Genomic DNA, 26,578 nt, shown 5'->3' on the forward strand with positions numbered 1-26,578 from the left:
ACAAGATATGGCTGCACTGGTTGCCCTCACCACCCATTGACCTCAACCACTCAACAATTCTCTTTCAGTGTTGGCCAAGACCTCAGCGCAGTTTTAAAAAGTCTACTTTTGAAATGGAAATAACTTTGGCTGGGTACTCTGACCCAGCATGAGCCAACAGTATAGGTTCAATTATTGATGCAATGTACGTCAGTACTCGCACCAGAGTCTTGAGTGAGAGAGGTTGTTACGTGTGAATTCAAACATTCCGGTATGCCTACTCCACGATTGCCTGATAGGATGCGAATGCTTATGGTCTCGGGAGCCTGCTGTTTCTACCCAGTAATGGTGACCGATTTACATATCCATATTTCAGGAGAGGCTGTTTTTTTGCAAGGGAGGCCAATTCTACGGTGCCTTTGATTCCCGTTGTGCTAGTGTCATCTCCTATCCTGAAAATTATTGTGTGTTGATTATAGTGATTATGGTTAATTGTAGTCTCGGGGACTGATGCAACCTTTTCTCAGTGACGCTTTAAAATGATCTATGGCACACTGGGTTGTAAGAGAAGAATTTCATATGCGTCATTTAAAGGCACAGTCTGTAACTTTCACCTCAAGTGCAGCTGCAGCCCTTCTGACTGGTTTTTAATCTGTGCGGGTGGATCTGGACAAATGGAACTGCCAGTTAGTTATTGTATGTCTTTTAAATGACGCTCTTGCTGATGAGTTTGTACACCAACACAGGCCCAAATAAATCTACTTATTCCTCCCCTAAATTCCACTTTTAAGCAGATAATGTTTTGCACCAGGAGGACAAAACAGCAGAACTGCACCAGCTCAGATTTGAACCAACAGCACTCTAATCCATTGTCCTAAAAGCAGCCACAGTCAAATTAAGGAGTGTGGCTTTAACTGTTGGACCATAACTTCTCTCTTTGAATGGTTAATCTTAGAAATTACGGATCGACACGAGAGCCTCTGGCTTAGACCTTGATAGATGAAATGGCCGCCTACTGCCTTTCACTATGAGAGTGTAGGCAGATCTGCATCACGTCCAAGGCTTCCTTTAAGATCCCTCACTCAGTGGCCAAAATACATTTTTATTTACCAATATGAACGGAACCAGCAGAGCCTGTATCGACCTCCGCAGTCATCTCTAGACATTTCTAAGAGCAGTCTCTCCTGAAATTATGGTTGAGAAATGTCATCACAACCACCACCTGTGTGTGTGTGTGTGTGTGGGGGGGGGTCTGGGAGGTGTTGGTGTGTGTGTGTGTTCAAATGACATTCTCAAACTGTCCTCCTTTCAAAACATAAATCAGTTTGTGCATTTGCAGCCTCCATAACAGGGACAGAGTTTTTTTCTATTTTGTTTCGCCAGCAGACAAGCAAGAATTGGGCCTGAATAGATTTTCAATTTTGAGCTCGAGTTACCAACCCAAGGCTGTCGAATCTGCACTCTGGTGACTTGATCCTTCTGTTCTGAGGAAAGCACACCTCGGGTGGTGCTAACCATGATGCTAAATTACCATTTAATCATAACTTTCTGTCTGTGTCCTAAATGGCACCATATTCCCTATATAGTGCGCTACTTTTGACCAGTGCCCATAAGGCGCTGGTCAAAAGTAGTGCACTATACATGGAAAAGGGTGCCATTTGCAACACACCTCTCTCAGAAGCCCCTCAAACTTCGTTAAACCTGGGTTAGGATAGAGGATCAAAACGTTCCATTGTCAACACAAAATGGGTGCTGTCACAGAGCTTTGGCCGGATGTGATTGGTGTGTAAAGTCTTTCTTGTTTGTCTCCACTCCCGTAGGTTGCCGTGAAGATAATAGACAAAACGCAGTTGAACCCCACTAGTCTACAGAAGGTAAGGCCTCACATTCAAACAACTCTTTCTCTCTCTCTCTCCCTTTTTCTCTTATCTTCCTCCCCTCTCTTCCTCTCTCTGTTAAACACAGTCTATGATGGATGAGCACACAGATCAGATGATGATATCAATACAACCTCCCTTTTGAGTTTTGCGTCAGACACCGGATGAGATTGTGTATGAGGGACCAGATCCACACGGGCCATATTCGTGAACTTTTGCTGAGACCATTGGTTTAAATCATCGGTCTTAAATGGCTAACTGCTAGCTTTTTTCATAGGCCAAACTGGCAAAATTAGCCACGGTGCTGGGGCCGACTAGCTGAGCAGATAATTATATCCGGTAACTAAGTCCTTATCAGCCAATTAAAATTGTCGACGTAGCTGGACCTGATCCCAACACTTTTTCACTAAAGCATCCTTACCAGAAATCCACTGCACGTTCTGATAATCAAATTAACTACGTCACGTGCAAATATGTGTCTTGACAATTAACTCAGTGAATGGTGCGCTGTGATTTTGGATCGTCCATGGGTGATAATATTTATTTTGAAATGTGGAATAACATTCATTGAGGTATTGTGTTGAGAGAAAAAAAATTCAGTCATCACCATGCAAAATTAAAATTTGGAATGAATTCCATAAGGAATTTTTTTCAGCCTTGTTCACCAACACATTGCTAGGACCTAATAATCATTATTGCATGGATGTGTATACTTAAATGTAGGCCTACATCCATTTTATATGCATTGTTATAAGTATCTCCTTCGTCACATATACACATATTTGACTTGAGGACCAGCAGTGGAGTGGTAATTCCTTAATTAAAAATAAAAACTTGCTCCGTAAAGTGATTTGAACTCTCAGCCATTGAACTTTGAGGCAACTGTCTTAGTGGACTATGCCACCAAATAGTCTTAATGGTCAGGAGAAAATATAACCGTCGACAAGATCTCCAACATCTTCCATCTTTTTATGAAGGATTTAGATATGAATAGAAATGCATAATCCTCTTAAAAAAAAGTAAGAACAATCTCGCAAAAGCACAATATTTGGTATATATGCGGAAACGTTCCTTACTGCCTTTTGAATGTTGTGTAACATCAGTACAGTAGCCTGGTCAAGGAGGCATCATTCAAAATACACTGAGTGTGAAAAACATTAGGAACACCTGCTTTCCATGACACAGACCAGGTGAAAGCTATGATCCCTTATTGCTGTCACATGTTAAATCCACTTCATTCAGTGTAGATGAAGGGGAGAAGCTTGGTTAAAGAAGGAATTTTAAGCCTTGAGACATGGATAGTGTATGTGTGCCAGTAACCACGTTTCCATCCAACCATTTCACGTGGATAAATTACCGGTTTGAGTGTGTCAAGATCTGCAACGCTTCTGGGTTTTTCACTCAACAGTTTCCCGTGTGTATCAAGAATGGTACACCACCCAAAAGACATCCAGCCAACTTGGCACATTTAGGGGAAGCATTGGAGTCTACATGGGCCAGCATCCCTGTGGAATGCTTTTGACACCTTGTAGACTCCATGCCCTGACGAATTGAGGCTGTTTTGAAGGAAAAGGGGGTGCAACTCAATATTAGGAAGGTGTTCCTAATGTTTTGTACACTGTATTAGCACACTCCACTTACCAAGACCATTGGTAACAAACAAAAACCAAGCAGTTGTCATGCATGACTGTTAGTCGCTTTGGATAAAAGCATCTGATAAACTATCCAACTAATATATGCCATTTAACTATCTCCCTCTAGTGGCCAAGTTGACCTGTTTAACAAATGCAATTGGATAGTGTCTACCATTTAAGGTCTTTGATAGGTTGATTTTGTTTTTTTATTACTGGATGTAGTTATCTGCTCAGCTGGCCATCCCCAGAATCGTGGCTAATTTTGCCAGGTTGGCCTATGAGAAAAGTTGGCATCTTGCCATTTTAAAACCAATGGTTTTAGCAAAAGTTCACGAGTATGGCCCCCCCAGGATTCGGCAAACCTTCCTCCATTTAGGCTCCAAGCCTTCCATAATAGCAACAATATGATAAGGATTCTAATTGGATAGTGATGTCACATGACTTTTGATGCCAATGTGAATGCAGTGAATGCTTATTACCTTTGATACAGCGCTTCCCTTGGTTCGGAGATGTGGTTGGGCCTATGGCTAGGCCTTGTGATGTTAAGAGCAACCTTGTTGTGTCTAGGTCTGATAGGAGGGGCTTAGCTCTAGATAATCTGGGTTTGGTGGAATAGGATTGAGTTGCACCTAGACACTGATCTAAAATCAGTTTAGCCTTTTTTCAACCCCTAATGGTTAAAGGTATGACTGGGGGAGGGTAAGCTGGTCCCTAGATCAGTTGTTAAGGGAAACTTCTACCTACAGCGGGGTCAGTTGACAGTGTCAAACTGCACCCTCGCTAGATCCCTTCCAGCATAAGTATTTTAAAATGTTGTCCTGTGTTTTTGAAACGTAACACATCTGCGACACCTGCAAGACCTTTCTCTTTCCAGGAACTTAGCTGTGACACAACAACGAACCTGAACCCAAATCTTCTGACAGTCCTCCATTTCAAACCCAGAGCTTGTTTGTGAGCTCGATCAGTGGACTCGGGGGAAGTGCGCTCGGTTCACTGGAAATATGAGCCTGAACCGGGAGACAGAAGCATACCAGGTTTCCTCTTTTTACATTGAAATCCAAACACCAAAAATCCCCCAGATACAGCTTTAGCAGGCTATGTCATCTGGTGCGGCCTGGGGAATGAAACGTTGGTCATTACAATACCATTATTATAGGTTTACATGCAGAGGGCTCCTAGCAACGCACACAAAGAAACCCAAGAATTTCTGGGATTGCTGAACTGTAATTTCATAAACTAGCGATTTACCGATTTAGCGAGTAAGTCATACATTTATCTAAAATGTACAATGATTTTGTTGGGGGGGGGGAATGACCAAGGGACATGTTATTATCTTAGTGTTTTGGGTATGGGTTATAACCATTTAATGGATGAAGAGAACTGTGGCATGACGATTGTATAAAATCAATATGTGGGCCTATTTTGTGCCTCAAAAATATGCTATGTGTAACTAGCTGGTCTTGTGAGGTCAAGTCACCATTGCATTTTGAGCTTTTAAACTCATTTCTGCATATCTATATACTGTGGTATATTAAAGGTCCAATGCGTTTTCATCTTAATATCAAATCAAGATTATTTTCTGATTTCGTTATCAACAAATGAGGCAAAGTGCACAAAATCAAGTGTATTGTTTTGATTGTCTTGTGTCAGGTGAATTGTTGTGTCCTCAACTTTGGTCTAATAATTTCCCCATTATCTCCAAACTGTTCACTTTCAATTGCTACCATGGTTAGGCATATGCTTTTCATATTTCTTCTGTAAGAAACATTTAAATTGAGTCCTATCCGTATAGGCCCATTCCCACGAGTGTCAAGGGTTAAGATGGCGTGTCGCCTTGTTAACGTCCAAAAGCGGAAGTTGTATCGCAGGCTTCTGGTTGGTTCCGACCATGCAGAGGGTGCTCGCGTTTCAGCTCGGTAATGAGTCACGCTAGAGAATTCTCGCTCGCTTGCTTTCGCTCATACTCTCACACCACGAGCAGTTCTGGTGGTGGATGTCATTCAGAACACCCTGCATCAGCCTGTCTAGGATGGGTGGAAGGATGAAAGGAGTGGATGGATGAATGAAGGGAAGGATGATCTTAACAGAAAGACTGAGAAATGAACAAACAGAGTTACAGACAGAAACATTGTAATCGTTTAGGTACAGTTTTCCTTTCGTACATGAAACAGGACGTAGGCCGGCTTGTGACTTCTTCATAGGAGGCAGAATCCGTCGATAATGGCCCGAGACACTTATAATGCCAGGGCCATCCACGCTATCGTATTCCAGCTGATCAATAGCTCGCATTAGGTCCCATTTGCTCTGTGAGGGTCAGTGATTTCTGAACTAACCACATCCTCCCCTAGCCATGGGCGCTTTGTCCTTCAACACAAAGGGTGCACGTCAGTAGTCTAAAAAGGCCTCCTCTCCTCGTCTCATTTTCTTCCATCTGTGCATACCTGAAATAAAGTTGAATATAGTTAAGACCTCTCCTCATTTTTATTTCCAAGTGAAAGCAAATTCCTAAAAGGCATTCGACATATTGCTGTCACTTTATCCTGTGTTTTCAGAACTGCGCAGATGAAGAGGAGAGGAAGCCGCATTGGACTATCGAGACGCATGCGCCATGAGTTCTCGCATTATAAAAACACAGTGTGGGATTTGTCAAAGCTCCACAGGCCTGTTACCCTGCTAGTATTCTGCTACATTATTATTTTTCCGGTGTGGTCGGAAAAGCTAAAAATGGCCCAACATCTGCCCGTCAATTACTTGACCATGCTGCAAAGTACCTCCAAGGGAAGGAATTTTCAGGGCCTGTTTTCTGATTAATCATTCGAGACTGCTCTGACTCCCCACAAGACACATCTCTATTGGCTTGCTGGTGGAGCAGTAGACTTGACCAGGGCATTTTGATTTGTGCAGCCAATAGTCCCATACTCATAAATTACCCCTCTAAAATCTTGAGTGGAATTTGGCCAGCATTGAATAGATCAGTGGTTCCCAAACTGTAGGGTGCAGCCCCTACGGGGCACGAGAGGTCAGCAAGGGGGTGGCTTTCAACTTGAAAGTAATAGTAGAATGCACAAGGTAAAATCTCAAAATTGGGTAGTGCATCATCAGTTCCTCTTGCCATGTCAGTCATTGCATACCTTAGAGGTATTTATAATAGAGTTAGACCGATTAATCGGAATGACCGATTAATTAGTGCCGATTAATTGGTCCCGATTTCAAGTTTTCATAACAATCGGAAATCGGTATTTTTGCCATTTAAAAAAAAAAAATGTTTTTACACTTTTTATTTAACTAGGCAAGTCAGTTAATGATTTAGGGATGAGGGATGATTTAACAAAAGCGCATTTGCGAAAAAAGCACAATCGTTGCACGACTATACCTAACCATAAACACCAATTCCTTTCTTAAAATCAATACACAGAAGTATATATTTTTAAACCTGCGTATTTATCTAAAAGATATCCAGGTTAGCAGGCAATATTAACCAGGTGAAATTGTGTCACTTCTCTTGCGTTCATTGCACACTGCGTCAGGGTATATGCAACAGTTTAGGCATCCTGGCTCATTGCGAACTAATTTGTCCGAATTGTACGTAATTATGACATAACATTGAAGGTTGTACAATGTAACAAGAATATTTAGACTTAGGGATGCCACCCGTTAGATGAAATACTGAACATTTCCGTATTTCACTGAAATAATAAACATTTTGTTTTCGAAATAATAGTTTACGGATTCAACCATATTAATGACCAAAGGCTCGTATTTCTGTGTGTTATGTTATAATTAAGTCTATGATTTGATAGAGAAGTCTGACTGAGCGATGGTAGGCAGCAGCAGGCTCGTAAGCATTCATTCAAACAGCACATTTGTGCGTTTTGCCAGCAGCTCTTCGCAAGCACAGCGCTGTTTATGACTTCAAGCCTATCAGCCTAATGGCTGGTGTAACCGATGTGAAATGGTTAGCTAGTTAGCGGGGTGCGCGCTAATAGTGTTTCAAACGCCACTCGCTCTGAGACTTGGAGTAGTTATTCCCCTTACTCTGCAAGGGCCGCAGCTTTTGTGGAGCGATGGGTAACGCTGCTTCGAGTGTGGCTGTTGTCGACGTGTTCCTGGTTCGAGCCCAGGTAGGGGCAAGGAGAGGGACAGAAGCTGTACTGTTACACTGGCAATACTAAAGTGCCTATAAGAACATCCAATAGTCAAAGGTATATGAAATACAAATGGTATAGAGAGAAATAGTCCTATAAATACTACACTGCTCAAAAAAATGAAGGAACACTAAAATAACACATCCTAGATATGAATGAAATATTCTTATTAAATACTTTTTTCTTTACATAGTTGAATGTGCTGACAACAAAATCACACAAAAATTATCAATGGAAATCAAATGTATCAACCCAGGGAGGTCTGGATTTGGATTCACACCCAAAATTAAAGTGGAAAACCACACTACATGCTGATCCAACTTTGATATAATGTCCTTAAAACAAATCAAAATGAGGCTCAGTGGTGTGTGTGGCCTCCACGTGCCTGTATGACCTCCCTACAACGCCTGGGCATGCTCCTGATGAGGTGGCGGAAGGTCTCCTGAGGGATCTCCTCCCAGACCTGGACTGAAGCATCCAACTAAAGCCAACTCCTGGACAGTCTGGTGCAACGTGGCGTTGGTGGATGGAGCGAGACATGATGTCGCAGATGTGCTCAATTGGATTCAGGTCTGGGGAACGGGCGGGCCAGTCCATAGCATCAATGCCTTCCTCTTGCAGGAACTGCTGACACACTCCAGCCACATGAGGTCTAGCATTGTCTTGGGGGGAGGAACCCAGGGCCAACCACACCAGCATATGGTCTCACAAGGTGTCTGAGGATCTCATCTCGGTACCTAATGGCAGTCAGGCTACCTCTGGCGAGCACATGGAGGGCTGTGCGGCCCCCCAAAGAAATGCCACCCCACACCATGACAGACCCACCGCCAAACCGGTCATGCTGGAGGATGTTTCAGGCAGCAGAACGTTCTCCACGGCGTCTCCAGACTGTCACGTCTGTCACGTGCTCAGTGTGAACCTGCTTTCATCTGTGAAGAGCACAGGGCGCCAGTGGCGAATTTGCCAATCTTGGTGTTCTCTGGCAAATGCCAAACGTCCTGCACGGTGTTGGGCTGTAAGCACAACCCCCACCTGTGGACGTCGGGCCCTCATACCACCCTCATGGAGTCTGTTTCTGACTGTTTGAGCAGACACATGCACATTTGTGGCCTGCTGGAGGTCATTTTGCAGGGCTCTGGCACTGCTCCTCCATGCACAAAGGCGGAGGTAGCGGTCCTGCTGATGGGTTGTTGCCCTCCTACGGCCTCCTCCACGTCTCCTGATGTACTGGCCTGTCTCCTGGTAGCGCCTCCATGCTCTGGACACTACGCTGACAGACACAGCAAACCTTCTTGCCACAGCTCGCATTGATGTGCCATCCTGGATGAACTGCACTAACTGAGCCACTTGTGTGGGTTGTAGACTCTGTCTCATGCTACCACTAGAGTGAAAGCACCGCCAACATTCAAAAGTGACCAAAACATCAGCCAGGAAGCATAGGAACTGAGAAGTGGTCTGTGGTCCCCACCTGCAGAACCACTCCTTTATTTGGGGTGTCTTGCTAAATGCCTATAATTTCCACCTGTTGTCTATTCCATTTGCACAACAGCATGTGAAATTTATTGTCAATCAGTGTTGCTTCCTAAGTGGACAGTTTGATTTCACAGAAGTGGGATTGACTTGGAGTTACATTGTGTTGTTTAAGTGTTTATTTTTTTGAGCAGTGTATATAACCCTCTTACCTTGGAATATTGAAGTCTTATGTTAAAAGGAACCACCAACTTTCGTAAGTTGTCATGTTCTGAGCAAGGAACTCAAACGTTAGCTTTTTTACATGGCACATATTGCACTTTTACTTCTCCAACACTTTGTTTTTGTATTATTTAAACCAATTTGAGTATGTTTCATTATTTATTTGAGGCTAAATAGATTTTTATTTATGTATTATATTAAGTTAAAATAAGTGTTCATTCAGGATCGTTGTAATTGTCATTATTATAAATACATTTAAATAATCAGCCGATTAATCGGTATCGGCTTTTTTTGGTCCTCCAATAATCGGTATCGGCATTGAAAAATCATAATCGGTCGACCTCTAATTTATAACTCGTCAAAAGTCCAGATCAACTTGTCAGGTAATGTTTTTTAGCCCATAGATTTTGTGGTAATGTTTGAGTCACTCAAATATCACATGAATTCAAATTAGACATGGCAAAATGTATAGAATTGCAAGAAATAACCTTTAAACCTGCAACATTTTATCTTTGCCAACAAGAGGGGTGTAAATAGTTTGTCATTAACAGTGCTTGTGCCCATAAAAATAGATGTGGCGGAATGTTCCCCAATGCTGGAAGGGGGGCCTGAGTGAAACATTTGGGGCACCCCTGGAATTGAAACTTGCTTGGTAGGCTATGTATTGGTAAGAGAATGTCCAAATTGTTTGTGTTGACCTCCGAGTATGAAGTATATGTTATTTTATTTTGGGATTTAATTTGTCTGCTATTGCCAGTACGTTTTTCATGTTGTTTTTCATTGGATGATAAACAATAGTTACTCAGGATGGTCCTCCCCTTCCTAGTTTATCGGTGAATTTCATACAAATAAAAATTGTGAGAAGTTAGTTGTTCTTCTTAGATTAAATATATTTACATTAGGACTGTCAAATGATTATAATCAAGTTAATAGGATTAGTTAATCGTGATTAATCCCTCAAAAATGATTTGCTCAAATTTGTGCCTAAAGAACAATCTTTCCATTTAAAAAGCATTGCATTGAGTTACAGGCAAACTATGCTTTGATTTGTAAGGTACGGAAACACAATTATCTACATCAGAATGTTTTATTAGCATTTTCTACATAAACACAAAAGTCACTAACATAGCTTTAAGTAGGCCTACTCCCTCTTATGATCCCAATGGTCATGAAGTTTAACACTTGCGCACGGCAGTCTCTGACTCACACACACACACAGCTTTAAGTACTGTTAATGCTTCAAGCATTCTAAATGAGTGTGACTCTAGTTTGGTTCCCCAACTGGCATCCCGTGGTCTGAATTTTGGCCCCCCAATTCTCTGAACAAAAACATAAACTATTTAATAATTATTGGACTTTACACTGTAAAAACACCAGCAAATCTGCTCCAAGTTTAGGAAATCTGTTCCAAAGTATTTCTACACATAGTAGAGTAATATATGTGATTGTGTACAAATGTAAGCAAGTTTTTAAATTATTATGTTTTAGTCAAACGTTATGTCTATTTGGGATTCTTGCGGTCAATTTGCAGTCAAATTATTTGTAGGCTTAATTATGTTCCGGCCCGTGGCTGAATCCTGTTAATGATCCCTGGACTATGGGGGGTACTGACTCTCTGAAAACACTTTAACCATCTGTACTGTTCAGATAACTTTACACACATAGGCCTGCGCACTCTCATTTTATTTAACCTTTTATTTTATCAGGGAGTCCTGAGACCAAAACACAGTCAACACATTTTTCAGTAATATAGTCCTCAGTCAGCTTTTTGAGTTGCCAGAACATAAAATTTAAGAAAATGTTGAAGATTGTTCCACAAATAATGTGCAAGAGAACTAAAAGCTGATTTACCTAACTAGTGACCAAAGGCATTTCCAGAGTTAATCATCCCTGAGACTGGGTGTGGTAACTCGAACGTCTCAAGTTTAGTAATGATGTTCGGTATAGTGGGACTTTATAAATGAGAACACAGCAATGTATCAACCTATGTGACATCAGAGGACCTTTCCACTTTCTGGTCGAGAATTACTCTCTTACTCCCGCTCTCACACTATTGACTGTGATATTGATTACTGCATTGTTGGGAAAGAGCAGGCAAGAAAGGCATTTCACTGTACTCTTGCACCCCACTCTTGAATATGCAGCCTACCTTTTTGAAGCATCTCTTTGTAGAGCCTATTCCTTTTCAGTTCTTCCTGTGCTATTTAAAATGTGTGCATAGCCTAGTCTGTTATCATGTTGCTAGCTAATTGACAAAGGTAGGTAACATGACTAGCTAGCTAAAAAAAAAAAAAGAAGAGTTATTTAACCAACAAATATCGGCTCACGAGTAGTTTAAAACGACCTGTGACATGCGCACCAATCGGTGGCAGAAATAAAAAACCAAGCTAACTTTCACATGACTTTGTCTAGAGGCACACAGTCGTCAGCCATGCAAAGCCGCAAGCACTGCCTGCACCAGTGTTGTGTTCTGCACTTAAAAGGGTCCGTGTGGTGAAGAAATGGATTAACGGCGTCAAAAAAAAGTATGCCGATTTTAAATTTCACGCGTTAACTTTGACAGTCCTAATTTACATGTCACCACACTAATACACAATGTTTTGCAATGGTCTACAGTAGCCTCAGCAGCACTCTAGATTAAGGTGACCAGATTTCTGAAATTAAAACCGTGGACATTTCCAGTTCGACGGTCAATATATAATTAAAATATCTAATGTTATTATTTATGAAATAAAATGGGGGACAATTCCGGTTTCATGTATTTAGTCTAACAGGCACACTGTGATAGAGAAAACAACTATATTACAGAAACGCCACAGACAAGACAGAACTGTCCGATCTGAACAGCCATTCAGTGGTCCTGGTAGTCTGGGTAGAACTGATCTGAAGAGCCATTCAGTGGTCCTGGTAGTCTGGGTACAACTGATCTAAACAGCCATTCAGTGGTCCTGGTAGTCTGAGTAGAATAAGAGCAGAAGAGAACATGAGCAAATGAGCAAAAAAAACAGGCAATAGTATATGTGAAATACTTAACTTAATAAAGAAATAAAATGCTGATGAGATTGGTAACTACATAATATACTTCTACCAACCTAATCTGTATATTTCTCAGAAGAATGTTTGAAGCATCTCTTCAGGATTGCTGTCTTTGGCCAGCTTTTCCATGAACTCCTGGCAGAGGGGGTTGAAGTTTGTCTTCACAATAAGCATAGAAACAGTGAACCTATTTCTTGCTGCTGTCCATATATCATTCATTCTGTTTCTTGGACAATTGCCATTGTACCTTCTCTGTCTGCTCTTACTCTCTTAACCTTTTCTTCTGCTCCAATCTTTCTCCTCTTTTCTTCACTCATCTTCCTTCTCTTTCTTCCTTTCCTTCTCTTTACCTTTCCACCTCACTCTTCTACACTCTCCTCGCTTCACTCTTTTTACTCCCTTCATTTTTCCTTCTCCTTCCTCTCCAATTTTTAATAATAAATAGTACACTTCTAGATAACATACTTTGGTTAACAGATTCCCATTGCTTGCATCATTTTTGTATTATCTCAAAACATTGTTTGGAATAATAAATTGGCAGGCTCTGTAATCATATCTTTACCTTTCCTCCTCTATCTCTTTAATTCCTATCCAGTCTTCCTCCTCTCCTTCCTCTCCACTCTCTAACAGAAAACATTATGCTAATGTTATCCATGAAAATGTCTAAATATATTTTCACACTTATTATAATGCCAAACCATTAATTGTAATCTACAAATAAATATTCTCATAATTAATTGTGCATTAATTTAATATAATCGTATTTTCAAAATAGCCCGTCCACTGCATGTTTACAAGTGAACATTTTTTTAACCTAGCTACCATAAACAGTAGCTAGGTAACCTAGCTAGGTAACTTAGTCGACATAGCTAATGTTAGCTAGCATAACCTATTTAAAATCTTAATGAGCAGATCATCTATCTATATAATAAATTGTGACCTAACATCACTAGCTAGTATCTCAAACGATTGTAACTTACCTGGCTTGAAAAGACATTTGTGGTGATGTTGTGGATTCACTTGACACTTGCTAGCTTCTGGCCGAGTTTTCCACAGCAGTTTTCTCTACAACTAGCACGAGCAAGTAGTTAGTAGAAGAGTGAATGAAGATGATATAGCGAGCAGCCCCCTCTTCTGGACAAAACAAGCACAACGCAATTGAGACGTCAACCGGTAGGCTCTGCTGCCCGGTCTTTCTTGCCACGTAAAATATTATTTCAATTTGCGGTCTGTTTTTAATGCACTGTTAAAAACGGGGACACCATGGTGTAGCCGGATAACAGCTATTTTCCATCCTCCTCTTGGTAAATTGACTTTAATACAAAATCTAGGAGGCTCATGGTTCTCACCCCCTTCCTTAGACTTTCACAGTAATTATAGCGACTTTTGAAGGATGTCCTCCAACCTGTCTGAGCTTTTGCAGTATGAACTGCATGTTGTCCACCCAAAGGATCAGAGAATGAATCGAGTTCTGAAAGCATGAGCTACAGCAATCTAGCACTGCAGTGCATAAAGTGTGGTTTGTGGTTGACTCAAAGAGAAAGGCAATAGTTTTAAACAAATTAATTTCTTAAATTAAGGAGAAGCAGAGAGGGAGAGAATTCGTTTTTTTTCTAGGTTTACCTTTCACTTAGCTAATGCAGCTAATTTAGCCTACTCAATAACCTGACTCAAACAGAGGAATGCTATGTATGTTAGCTAGCTAGCTGGCTAAGGCTATCCAACACTGCAACTCTTCCAAGTCAAGGTAAGCTTTCGGTTGTGTTAATTTATTGCCACTGGGGCCCGCCGGTGTAACTGCTAATCTGCTTGTTGTACACTAACGTTACCGCGTGGTTGTACACATGGATTGGATTAGTGTTGTCACGATAACAGAATTTGATTTCGATACCCACGCAAGGTTTATCACGATACTCGACACCATAACCAAAAAATAAGCATTTTAGCCAAAGTCACAGAAATCAGCATATTTTGCATATCACAAAGTACTAGGGTAGTGAATTAATGTTTGATTTAGCTGTAAGCTAGCAAGGAAAGTTAGACTACAAAGCTGGAAGCTAATCTTCTTGCATTGTAAAGTGTTCTAGCCTTTATGGACATTGTTTTGCGAACAGTAAGGAACAGTTTCAACATTTCTAAATGCTGTGTCACATTATTCGTGTGTTAATTTATTTGCAGCCCAGACTCCCAGTGCAGGCTAAGTGGAGCAGGCACGGTGCGCTCATGCTATAAGGGGGACATCAACTGCGCTGATAGACAGACTTGATCCGTGAGACATTTAACAGAACCATTTTTGATGTTCTAATATCGGAAAAGTAGTTTCTGTATACCGTACAGCACGCGTTAGTTCTAGTTTGTTGATTTAACGGTATAACGTTACAATGGTGACAACAATGTAGGCTGTCTAGCGATTATGGTATGAAAGTTTGGCTTTTTGAGAGGTTTTTGAGCCTGGTCACAAACGGCTGTGTTGTGCACTGAATTCCACAAGCGAAGGAAAAAGGTGAGAGGAGGAGAGCATGTAGATGCGAGAAGGAATTGTACAATGAGCAAAGGGATGATGTTGTTGGTGGCTGGTATGAATGAACTCTTTTTGAAACTTTTTTTTAAAAACGTAAGCAAATGGAAATGTATCCAATAATTTTAGTTACAACTGTTTGGAGGAATGATTTCCCCAGATCAGCTAGATGCAGATGAGTGTGCCAGGCGGTATTGAATGTGTCACTGTCTGTCACCTTATGAGATTTGTATCTTGACCTGCGTACCTACTTTGTACTTACTTTATTGTAGTTTCTTGGCTACAACCTAGCCAACAAACTTTTAATTTGTTGGCTAGGTTGTAGCAAACTCATGATGGATAAAGGGCAAATTCGAGTATCATGTAGTAGCCCAAACCTACCAATGTTACATTGAGCTGGGTGAATGGAATATGAGTTAGTCATCCAATATGCTGTAGTAGAACTATGGCCATGCTCATTAAAAAAAAATAATGTCCTCCCTAATCCTAAACGGCACTGACCGCCACGTCATATCTTGTCGGTTATGATATAGTTCCCATAGTTGGAACGCACCAGTCACCTGAAGGCTAGTGCAAATTCAGGGGTCAGAACCTGGTAATATCAGGGACATAAACCAAACAATTTCAATGACTAATTTCTCTGAACAAAAATTCACCAAATTCACTGAGAATACATTACAATACTCTGAGCCGCAACTCCATACTACTAGTCAGACATGGAGAACTGATGCTGTATACTCGTTATAGGGGTGGGATTGGCGTGGGGTTTGCGGTTGGTTTTTGACCATTTCTTTGGATTCCTCATGTCTTACTCATTGTTAGAAAAAAGTTTGGTCCAAATTGGATGTTAGGTTCTCTCTTTATATGAATCCTGTAAAATAAAAGGACCAATAAGGGTGCAATCAATTAGCTTAATTTCTCAGATCAAATTTATAGTTCAACAAAATAAGGTTTGCAGGAATGCTAATCTTATCTGTTTCTAACTGGGGTCCCGAGTGTCGCAGCGGTCTAAGGCACTGCATCTCAGTGCAAGAGGCGTCACTACAGTCCCTGGTTCGAATCCAGGCTGTATCACATCCAGCCATGATTGGGAGTCACATAGGGCGGGGCACAATCGGCCCACTATCGTCCAGGTTTGGCCGGGGTAGGCCGTCATTGTAAATAAGAATTTGTTCACAACTGACTTGCCTAGTGAAATAAAGGTTAAATAAATCTGAGAAGGTGGGTGTCATGGCTTGCTGATATGACATGGAACAACCCAATGCAGAGTCTGCCCATAAATGTAGAAAGAGGGCTCATCTTTGTACCTGTGCCATAATGGAAAGAGGGCTCAACTGTGTCAATTGTTGTAACTTCTGGAAGCAATTAACAAGCCTAGCTTAACGGACATTTTTCAGCGTGTGCGTCATTGTCACGTGTGTGTGTGTGTGGTTTGTCTTGAAATGTGCAGCCCGGCTGCTGCACTGAACAGAGTTTTTAATGATGTGGGGTAAATCAGAGTGTGTGTGTGTGTGTGTGTGTGTGTGTATGAGCGCCTGAGAGAGCGGTTCAGTTGGAACCAAGAGTGAGTCGGAAAGTTGGACCCACAGACACAGATATCCAGAACACTGTCAACGAATTCCACCCTCACCGGAAGTTGTACACTTGTCAAAGTCAGCTCGGAATGTTGTTGTGGCATCGTGGTGGATTGCTAAAAATATCCCTTAGATTTCACCATGTCTGTTGCTCAGCTCAATGCACAAGAATGCATTACAAATTGCATATTAAGCGTGAGGAGAAAGGTGCATCCTTAAGGACCTCTGAATAGAATTTGTTGGGTAGTCAAATGGGTTTCGTGAGGAGCCTATTGAAAAAATTATAACAGAATGAAGTCAGGGTAGTGTTCATTTCAAATGAGAATTTATATATTTCTAATTTGATGGTGCTCAATAACATGGTAGCTCTCCACAACTCTGTAGTCTGTGACAGACTAACTACAGTTGAATTACCCAAATAGTACTCTGGTTGTTCAGTGGATACTATTCAACGTTACTTGTCGTTTACGTCCTCCAATTTGACTTGGTACAGAAACAGACTGGCAATTGAGCATGGGTTGGTCCAGTGGGCGTGTTTTGCGCAGAATGGTCATTAATTGTCTAACAATGGGAGCCTCGAGGGAGAAAAACTGTCTGGTGTGTTAGAAATGCCCATGCCGGCCTCCCAGGTGGCGCAGTGGTCTAGGGCACTGCATCGCAGTGCTAGCTGTGCCACCAGAGACTCTGGGTTCGCGCCCAGGCTCTGGCACAGCCGGCCGCGACCGGGAGGTCCATGGGGCGATGCACAATTGGCCTAGCGTCATCCGGGTTAGGGAGGGTTTGGTTGGTAGGGATATCCTTGTCTCATCGCGTACTAGCGACTCCTGTGTTTCCTCCGACACATTGGTGCGGCTGGCTTCCGGGTTGGATGCGCGCTGTGTTAAGAAGCAGTGCCAACTCCCGTTGGGTTGCGTTTCGGAGGACGCATGGCTTTTGACCATCGTCTCTCCCGAGCCCGTACGGGAGTTGTAGCGATGAGACAAGAGAGTAACCACTAACAATTGGATACCACGAAATTGGGGAGAAATTGGGTCGACGGGATGAAAAGTCTGTCTTCCAGAGCTTCCTGTCCTCCATTGCAGACGCAGTCTCCTCCTCTAGTCCGGTGTCGCTCCATAGCTAGATAATGCTGTTAGTTGTACTACTATGAGTACTAATAGTACAATACTAGTAAACACTGCATGTTCCCTGGGCTGTTACCCCTCAGGTCTATCTGCCGTGTCAGGCCTGGACACAGGCCTGGACATTTTTAGAGCGCGACAGAGCTCGTGAGGGGAACAAAGGGACCGGACCGAATGTGATCAATTGATCTGTCACTCTGTATTGCTGGGGGAGATTTTTGTTGGGGCCGGTGGTGATGGGTGTGGCGAGAAAGAGCCCCCACCCCTCTCCTGCTTCGTGCAGCTCCATCATTTAGCCTTTTGCCTTTCTCTCTCTCTCTCTCTCTCTCCCTCTCTTTCCATCTCTTCTTTAGTTTCGCATCTTGCATTCTAAGCAGGTAGGTGACCTTTCCGCTTCCCGGACTTTTCCACACATTGTTGTCTGTGCGTGTCTGCGACACTTTCATTGTAACGTTTACTCTTTTTATGTATGTCGTCTTCACGTGTATCACACAGGTTTGTGTGGGCGCGTGTATATGTTCGCCATATTTTTTTTGAAGTTCGTACACTTTTCACTGTGAAAGCACTGTGCACGTCACTTCGTGGATGTCCTCACTATTTCCCATGTGGCTGATCACCCCCCCCCCCACCCATTTGTACTGCTTCTTCTGTGATAGTGTTTCATTATCTTTTTCAACGCCATTCAAAAACAACTTGTGTTCCCGGAAATCTGAAGTAGCCAGCACAATGGAAAAAAGTTGCTGTTTTTGATATCGCTAAATGTATTTTCAAAGGGGGAGAATGAGAAATGTGTTTGTATAATGTGACCAAATTGGCAGCTGTTCTTACTATGGCTGTCTGTGTGTGTAAATGACTAAATGTCATTTAGTTTTGTGCACATATTACTTCATTAAATAGATACGTGTGTTATTGAAGGCCATGTGGGCTGGGCACCAATAGGTGTATGATACTGGAATAGAAGGAGCAAGCTACGGGGCGCGGTGGCATGCCCCACCACAAAACGTTTGCCCTACAAAATCAAATTTGGTGGCCACTTTAACACCCCAGTAACATAAGGTGTTAGTGGTCAGCTATTTGGCTGGCAGCTGACACTTATGGAACACGCTGGTCTAAGCTTTGTCTGGACAACATGCCAGTGATAGTGCAGTAGCACTGCTTGTCCTATAAACAGTGGTCACCAACCGGTCCATCGACTTGTCCATCTCCAAGGCATTTCTAGTCGATCGCCAAACATTTTTGTAAAAAAACAAAACAACGATAAAGCCTTGTGTCGGGCTGTTGGTGGTAGGTGCAGCCAATTCAGCTGCCCTGCGCGCCGGGTAGGCAAACTGTTGCCATTTCATGTGTCTGAAGATACAAACTCTGCCTTCCCAGTGGGCCTGGAGAGGAAATCAAGTGCACTATGCCTTCGCTGGCCGATCAGATTGCTCAGGTGACCGAGTCTGCAGTCACGTAGCAGGCATAAAAGAAAGCTACGGTAAAATTGATACTGTGAGATTTTAAAAACATGACTAGAGAGAGACTGTCAACGAGTACAGCAAAGAGCTGATGTTTTTTTATGAGTTCAGGTTTAAGTTCTTACTCGGCAATGTCAACACTTTGTATTCAACACTTTTATAACCCATAAAATGTGTGTTCTTCCTATTTCCACTGAGCGCTACAACAAGCAGTGCAGCAGTAATGAATGAGTAGGAAAGTGTATCTATGGGTTTGCGTTGTTGTTATTATTAGTGGCTTGGGTATTTTTTAATATCAAGGAATATTTCACTTTCTCTGTTCATAGCAGTAACAACATGAATTTGTGCAGGAGGCAGAAATAATGCGGTGCGACTCGAGTTTCGCCATCAGCTGGAAGACTGTGTTCCTTTTTGGTCAGTGTCAGTGGAGGAAAGAGAGAGCGGAGGGATGTTGAGAGACGGACCCTCAGTCTGCTGCTGTCACCCTCCGCTGAGACTGACAATCAGATGAAGGCACCATCAGCCCAGTAAAAAAAAAAAAAAGTGTATTATTTAAATGTATGCTCACTCAGCTGTGCCTCACAAGTAATACAACAATGTGTCTATTACCGGTGTGATCATATAGCCTAACTCAAATTTTGAAATATAATTTTAAAAGATGCCCCGAACAACAATGCAGTGGCAGGTAAATTCAAGCAAAGCCCGTATGCGGTGATAATGTATTGGGCCTATAGCTTACTGCACAAACCTCATTGCTACAGTACTGTTTGTAATTGGTTAATGTTGCATAGGCTTACATGTTTTAAGTCATGCTAATAAAAAATCAGAGCGGTAGATCTCGGCATGCATTTTGACTCGGTGATCTTGACTCAGAAAAGGTTGGTGACCATTGTCCTATAAGGATCCTTTTTTATTTATTTTAGAGTGGAATTCCACTCCCATTTGTATTTTTTTTTAATGCTTTATTACAGATAGTTTAGGGAGAGAGAGAGATAATGGGAGGAGGAGACATAGCAGGAATAGAAGATGCAGGAATTGAATCTAGTCTCTGGTGGGAAGGCACATGTGGTTAAAGAAGCAATATGCAGAAATCACTCCACCATTACCTGGTTCCAAAAATTCTTCATGTTACTCTAATTTCAGTTTGTGACAAAACAAGCAGTGTAGAGAATCTTTGTACCATCTAAATCTCTGTATAATATATTTTCCACAACTGAAAATATTGTATTTTGAGTTGTTTGAAGCTGGAGTAAAAATAAAGTAAAACACGCAAAAACAAAACGTTAAAAAGGGAAGCATAGAAATTTCTCAAATATAACAGATATACATACCGCTTCTTAGACTTGCTTTCAATGAGTGACAGACCTGCACAGTGGGCATGAAACCAGATTTTGGGGGGTTGGGACCGACCGAGGCAGTACTAACCAAAAATGTACTGATAATAAAACAGTTTTAATTTCCCATTTTGAGAACGCTTTCATACAGTGGTGCCTGCTGAATGCAACCCAGCTCTCTGCAATGGATAAGACTAGACTCCTGTGCTACTTGCGTCATTGGAGGCAGACGAGGCTGGCCCACGTGTCTGTCACTCCGCATCAGCCAGTCAGGCATCAAGAGGCCACCCTAAGGGGGGCCCTTGGACACAAAGGGTCATGGGAGTAGAGGACTAGATAAACAAGAGGATGGCTGTGTGGTTTCTCTGTAGTTCATTGAGAAATGTACGTGTGATTGAATGCTTGTGTGAAAGGGCTGACGTTGCTGTGATGTATGGGGTACTCTTAAGACATATATGAGGTCCGAGACAGTGAACAACGCAAATTAATAAAAACCTAAGATAATGCTCAAATTCGGTGTGTGTTTTTTAGTCTGCCCCTCTCATATTTTTCTATGTGCATTTCAAAGAGGGTGGTTTGTGAGTGGTAGACTGGTTTGGGTGTACTGGGCAGAAATACCCCAATGCTCAAATACAAACACGCATGCATGGAGTTCACATATTAAATGTACATATCCACACGGTTAAAAATACACACAATCCGTTACTCACAGATGCTCGTTGCTCCCACCCAGCCCCACTTTTCAAGGAGCCTATCACGAGCCGCGATTTCATGAATATGAATCGAGTTGAATCCCGTGGCTACAAGGCTCTCCCGTATCCAAGTGCGGAGCTATTTATAGCCCCTGATCTAAAAATACAACCACTGTTCCTGCCCACTACAGCTTCTGTACACTGACGCCTCATTCTAATAGTGCACCTGTGTACAGTGTTTTCCCTGGTGCACTGTCAAGTAGACCCTAGATGCTGATCTTGAGTCAGTATTGCATTTACCCCGGTAATGATTAATTGAAGGTTAGGATTGGAGGAGGGGAAGCTGTTCCTAGATCTGTACCTAGAGTAAACTTTACCCCAAAACGTTTTCCTCATAGAAATGAGTGAAGATGAAGCACCTTCTATCAGGGCTGTGTGATTTATTGTATCTCGATTATTACAGACTTATGGGCAATTCACGATATACAGTACATCTCGGTATTAATGTTTTCGCTAAATAAGCGGTAAAATACACTGCATTTCAAACAGTCAGCAATAATCTAATGAATTCAGGGCTTGTGAGATAAAACCTGGGCAAAATATATGCCTTCCACAACCATAAGACCCACTAATGTAATTATTTTATGAAAATCATTTTAACTTGTTTTTTTTTGCAATCACTGATCTGGCTTTTAAGTCTGTCCAATGAAAATACCCTTTTTTGTTATAAATTTAACCAGAACCATGCACAATGCACATTCACTAATAATTACCAACTCCTTGTAGCAGGCATTATAGAAAATTAACACAGGTCTCGTATAAACAATCTCACAAGCAGAAGTTCACGTGCTAGTTGGTAGCCAGCTAATCTTTTATATTTAAAGTATAGCCAACTTGGTTCTATTTGCTCGGTAACAAGGCAGAACAGTTGAATTGTTATGAACACACCCGTCTGTCTCCCAACTGTTTGGACAGCTTGCTAGCCTGTCCACTGTTCAGATGTTGAAATCAAGTGGCCCACCTTATTTCTCAGAATGAAAACAAGTTGCCAATTCTTTAGATAATAGTCTTTTATGCTCATTTTATAAAACGTAGACTAGACAGCTAGTATAACAGTATGTGACAAAAACTGCTAGCGGTAAGTGGTACCACAATCCCGCGAGTGACAAACCTATCATTCAGATTCAATGTTCATTGATACTCCTGTTTTAGTAGGTTTTGCTCTACGCAATTTGAGGAGTTGAAACACAAAAATTGTATCGTTATAAAGGTTTTCTCCATTACAGTAAAACGGTCTTATTGTGTTTCGGAGTTCTTGTGACTGGTTCTGTGGGACCAAACCTTCAATTGCAAATAGAGAGTTGAAGCTGTTTGTCAGAGAGGAAGGAGTGATCTTTCGTCTTTGTTGTTGTGAGTGGCAGGGGGAGTGGCTTGGGGTCTGCGTGCGAGTGGGAAGGTGCACAATACACACCGCACAGAAGGAGTGAAGGAGACGAGACCCGAAAAGACAAACGCTCATAAAAATGGAAAAACATAATAGGAACTCGATTCTTGCGACACAGGCTTTTGAAACATTTGCTCTGAAACGAATAAGAATGAATTAGATATCTATTCATTGTGATAATGACTCATAGAGTCATGGTTTGGTTTTCCCTTTGTTTCAGGGGAGGGGATGCGGGGGGGATTCTCTCACCAGGCGTGTGTGTACACTGATAAGATGAGTGTGTAACCGTATAGCATCAATTGTAGAGCGTTATATTTGCATTTTTATGAGCAATAGCATCACCATACCCCGCAATACTATGTTAATGCATCCAAAATGCAACATTTAGTACAAGCTTGTCTACTTACTCAGTTCCATACATGTTTAATGCATGCTGGTAAGAGTTTGTGTGCATATGCACTGAACAGGAGAACCATAGAAAGAAATGTGTATGTTTATTTTCCCCCTCACCTTGAAAGACCTTGTGAGGGGATTCCCCGCTGGTTCAGTCCGAGGATGATGGCTTGCCTCCCAAGTGGCTCCTTATTCCCTATATACTGTACTACTTTGACCAGGGCCCATCGCACTACTTGGGTCCTAGTCAAAAGTAGTCCATTATATAGGCAGTAGGGTGCCATTTGGGACACATCGAATTAGTGTTGCATGGAATACCGGTACCACGGTAATATCACGGAACCAAAACGTCATGATACTTATGATACCAACATTTTAGAATACTGTAGTACCGTTTCATATGATACTACAAAAAATGTTTGCCCTACCGATCTGAAGAAACCAGTGGGGCCTGGCTGTGTTTATTAATCAGTTTTGTTTATAAATTGTTACATTTTTTTAAGCAACAGCAACTAGTCACTTGTATGCGCCAGCCCAATAATGTCCACTTTACTTTCTTTCACTTACTTCCATCCACGGTTCTCAGAATAACCGGAATCACATTTAGGTTATGGTAATGACAGAACATGCAAATCGAAGATGCAATGATGTGCAGCCCCTCTTACCGAATTCTGATGTGCACTTTTGAAGATGTCGAAATAACTATCCACGTTTGACTTTTCCTCAGCCGACGAGTAACAAACAGCAAAATCACTTGCCTATGTCGATCTACTATTCCCTTTAGTTGAATAGTTGACCTATTCTATTGGTCAGCTTGTCAAGAAAGAAATGGCCTATTCCAAACAGACAGTTGTGAGAAGATGGATCCCAAATTCATACAACCGGTAGGCTTAGGCTACATACAGAAAACACAATGCATCTGACGCAACCGACCTGAACGTTTATCTTAAAATGGTTATCAACTATTTCTTCACATTATAAGCGCAGCAATGTGCACAAGGCAGCAGGCTACGTGCAAATGTTTATTCCATAATGCAATTAGCAGGAAAAGCCCATTTGTCAAAGGCCACCACAAGCAGTTTCATGTGACAGAGATTCAAATATCCGTTCGAAATTTAGAAAGAGAGGAAATTGATTATTTGAAGCAAGACATGCCTCATATGTATTAAAACGTTCAGGTTTCAAACTACTGTTTGTTGTCGCATGTTTTCAAAATGCATGGTCTCCTGCCTCCAGCTCATTGGAAAAGGAGTGTGTGACGCGCTGATGAAGCCTGCCTGCCATTTGATGATGCTGCAGCAGCTCTTGCGCTGTCTGACATATTTTCCACTCATAGGATCTGTATCTGTATGTTGTACGCCTGTGATAAATCAGATGCATAAGGAATACTGTAGCCTACACAGTCTAATTGTAATTCAATTCAATTTCAGTGCCAGTCAAAATGTTTGGATACACCTACTCGTTTAAGGGTTTGTCTTTATTTTTACTATTTTCAACGTTGTATAATAATAGTGAAGACATCAAAACTATGAAATAACACATGGAATCATGTTGTATTGAAAAATGTGTGTTCAAAATATATTTTAGATTCTTCAAAGTAGCCACACTATGCCTTGATGATAGCTTTGTGTAACAGTATAACTTTAGACCGTCCCCTCGCCCATACCCGGGCGCGAACCAGGGACCCTCTGCACACATCATCAACAGTCACCCACGAAGCATCGTTACCCATCGCTCCACAAAAGCCGCGGCCCTTGCAGAGCAAGGGGAACTACTACTTCAAGGTCTCAGAGCAAGTGACGTCACCAATTGAAACGCTATTTAGCGCGAACACCGCTAACTAGCTAGCCATTTCACATCCATTACATTTGCACACTCTTGGCATTCTCTCAACCAGCTTCATGAGGAATGCTTTTCCAACAGTCTTGAAGGAGTTCCCATATATATTGGAGCAATTGTTGGCTGCTTTTCTTCCACTCTGCGATCCAGCTCATCCCAAACCATCTCAATTGGGTTGAGGTCAGGTGATTGTGGAGGACAGATCATCTGATGCAGCACTTCATCACTCTCCTTCTTGGTCTAATAGCCCGTACACAGCCTGGAGGTATGTTGGGTCATTCTCCCCGTTGAAAAATAAATAATAGTCCCACTAAGCGCAAACCAGATTAGATGGCGAATTACTGCAGAATGCTGTGGTAGCCATGCTGGTTAAGTGTGCCTTGAATTCTAAATAAATCACTGACAGTGTGACCAGCAAAGCACTCCCACACCACCACCTCCATGCTTCACGGTGGGAACCACACGTGCGGAGATCATCCGTTCACCTACTCTGCGTCTCACAAAGACATGGCAGGTTGGAACCAAAAGGAAAGATTTCCACCGGCCCAATGTCCATTGATCGTGTTTCTTGGCCCAAGCATGTGTCTTCTTATTGGTGTCCTTTTAATAATTTCTTTGCAGCAATTTGACCATGAAGGCCTGATTCACGCAGTCTCCTCTGAACAGTTGATTTTGAGATGTGTTTGTTACTTGAACTCTGAAGCATTTATTTGGGCTGCAATCTGAGGTGCAGTTAACAAATGAACTTATCCTCTGCATTAGAGGTAACTCTGTGGCGGTCCTCATAAGTGCCAGTTTCATCATAGTGCTTGATGGTTCTTGAAATTTTCCGTATTGACTGACCTTCATGTCTGAAAGTAAGGATGGACTGTCATTTCTCTTTGCTTATTTGAGCTGTTTTTGCCATAATATGGACGTGGTCTTTTACCAAATAGGGCTATCTTCTATATGTCACAACACAACTGAAGAAATTCCACAAATTAACTTTTAACAAGGCACACCTATTAATTGAAATGCATTCCAGGTGACTACCTCATGAAGCTGGTTAAGAAAATGCCAAAAGTGTGCAAAGCTGTCATCATGGCAAAGAGTGGCTACTTTGAAACATCTCAACTGTAAAATATATTTTGATTTGTTTACGACATGATTCCATAAGTGTTATTTCAAAGTTTGAAGTCTTCATTATTATACTACGAAATACATTTAAAATAAAAAAAAAACCTTGTAGGTGTTTCCAATCTTTTGACTGGTACTGCAAATTAAGCTATAGACAAATAATCATTTCCATCGACCGGTATTTTCGCCAATGAATAAGTTCAAAAGCGTTTTCGCTATGCTTTAAAAAAAAAAAAAGTTATTCTACTGGACAGATGGCTGGTGCCAATAGCTTTTTATTTATTGGCCTTTCAATTGTTTTATAGGCCAATAGCTGGCCTATATACACAACCGGCTAACCCGGTAATCCTGTTTCATGCGCATTTCTGGTGTGGCATCAGTAATCCGCCAGCCGCATCCCCTACGCATCTATTCCTCCCATCAGTTTTTAGCATATCATTTATTCAGACCCCGATCAGTCTTCTGTTACCTGTTGTACATTGGAGCAGTGCTCCGAGCCAGCGAAGTTGATGCGTTGTGTATATAATTTCATCCTTGGTATAACCAAGAGAACAGGCCAGTCTGATAGGCTTTGCAAGTTTTCTGTCGTGCAACGCAGCAGTGCCAGAGAGGGGGGAAACGGCTTCGCGACGATCATGCTTGCAGCTTTACAGCAAAGAAAAGGTCTTGTCTCTAGCTCAAACAGTTAAAGAAATTGCTCATATTGCCGTAGCTACCTTTTTTTCCT

General features: G+C 41.8%; 1 protein-coding gene across 3 annotated transcripts in view; it reads left to right on the forward strand.

Moving 5' to 3' along the window:
• The window catches only part of LOC110493770 (serine/threonine-protein kinase MARK1), an 81,227-nt gene that overhangs the window by 25,852 nt on the left and 28,797 nt on the right, over nucleotides 1–26,578 (forward strand). For all 3 annotated transcript variants that reach the window (XM_036949761.2, XM_036949758.2, XM_036949762.2), the window contains exon 3: nucleotides 1,800–1,853. In XM_036949761.2, coding sequence (XP_036805656.1) covers nucleotides 1,800–1,853 — 54 coding nt within the window. The remainder of the gene's footprint in view (nucleotides 1–1,799; nucleotides 1,854–26,578) is intronic.

The sequence above is a fragment of the Oncorhynchus mykiss genome, chromosome 17, assembly GCF_057628025.1.
Source record: "Oncorhynchus mykiss isolate SJ-2025 chromosome 17, ASM5762802v1, whole genome shotgun sequence".
NCBI lineage: Eukaryota > Metazoa > Chordata > Actinopteri > Salmoniformes > Salmonidae > Oncorhynchus > Oncorhynchus mykiss.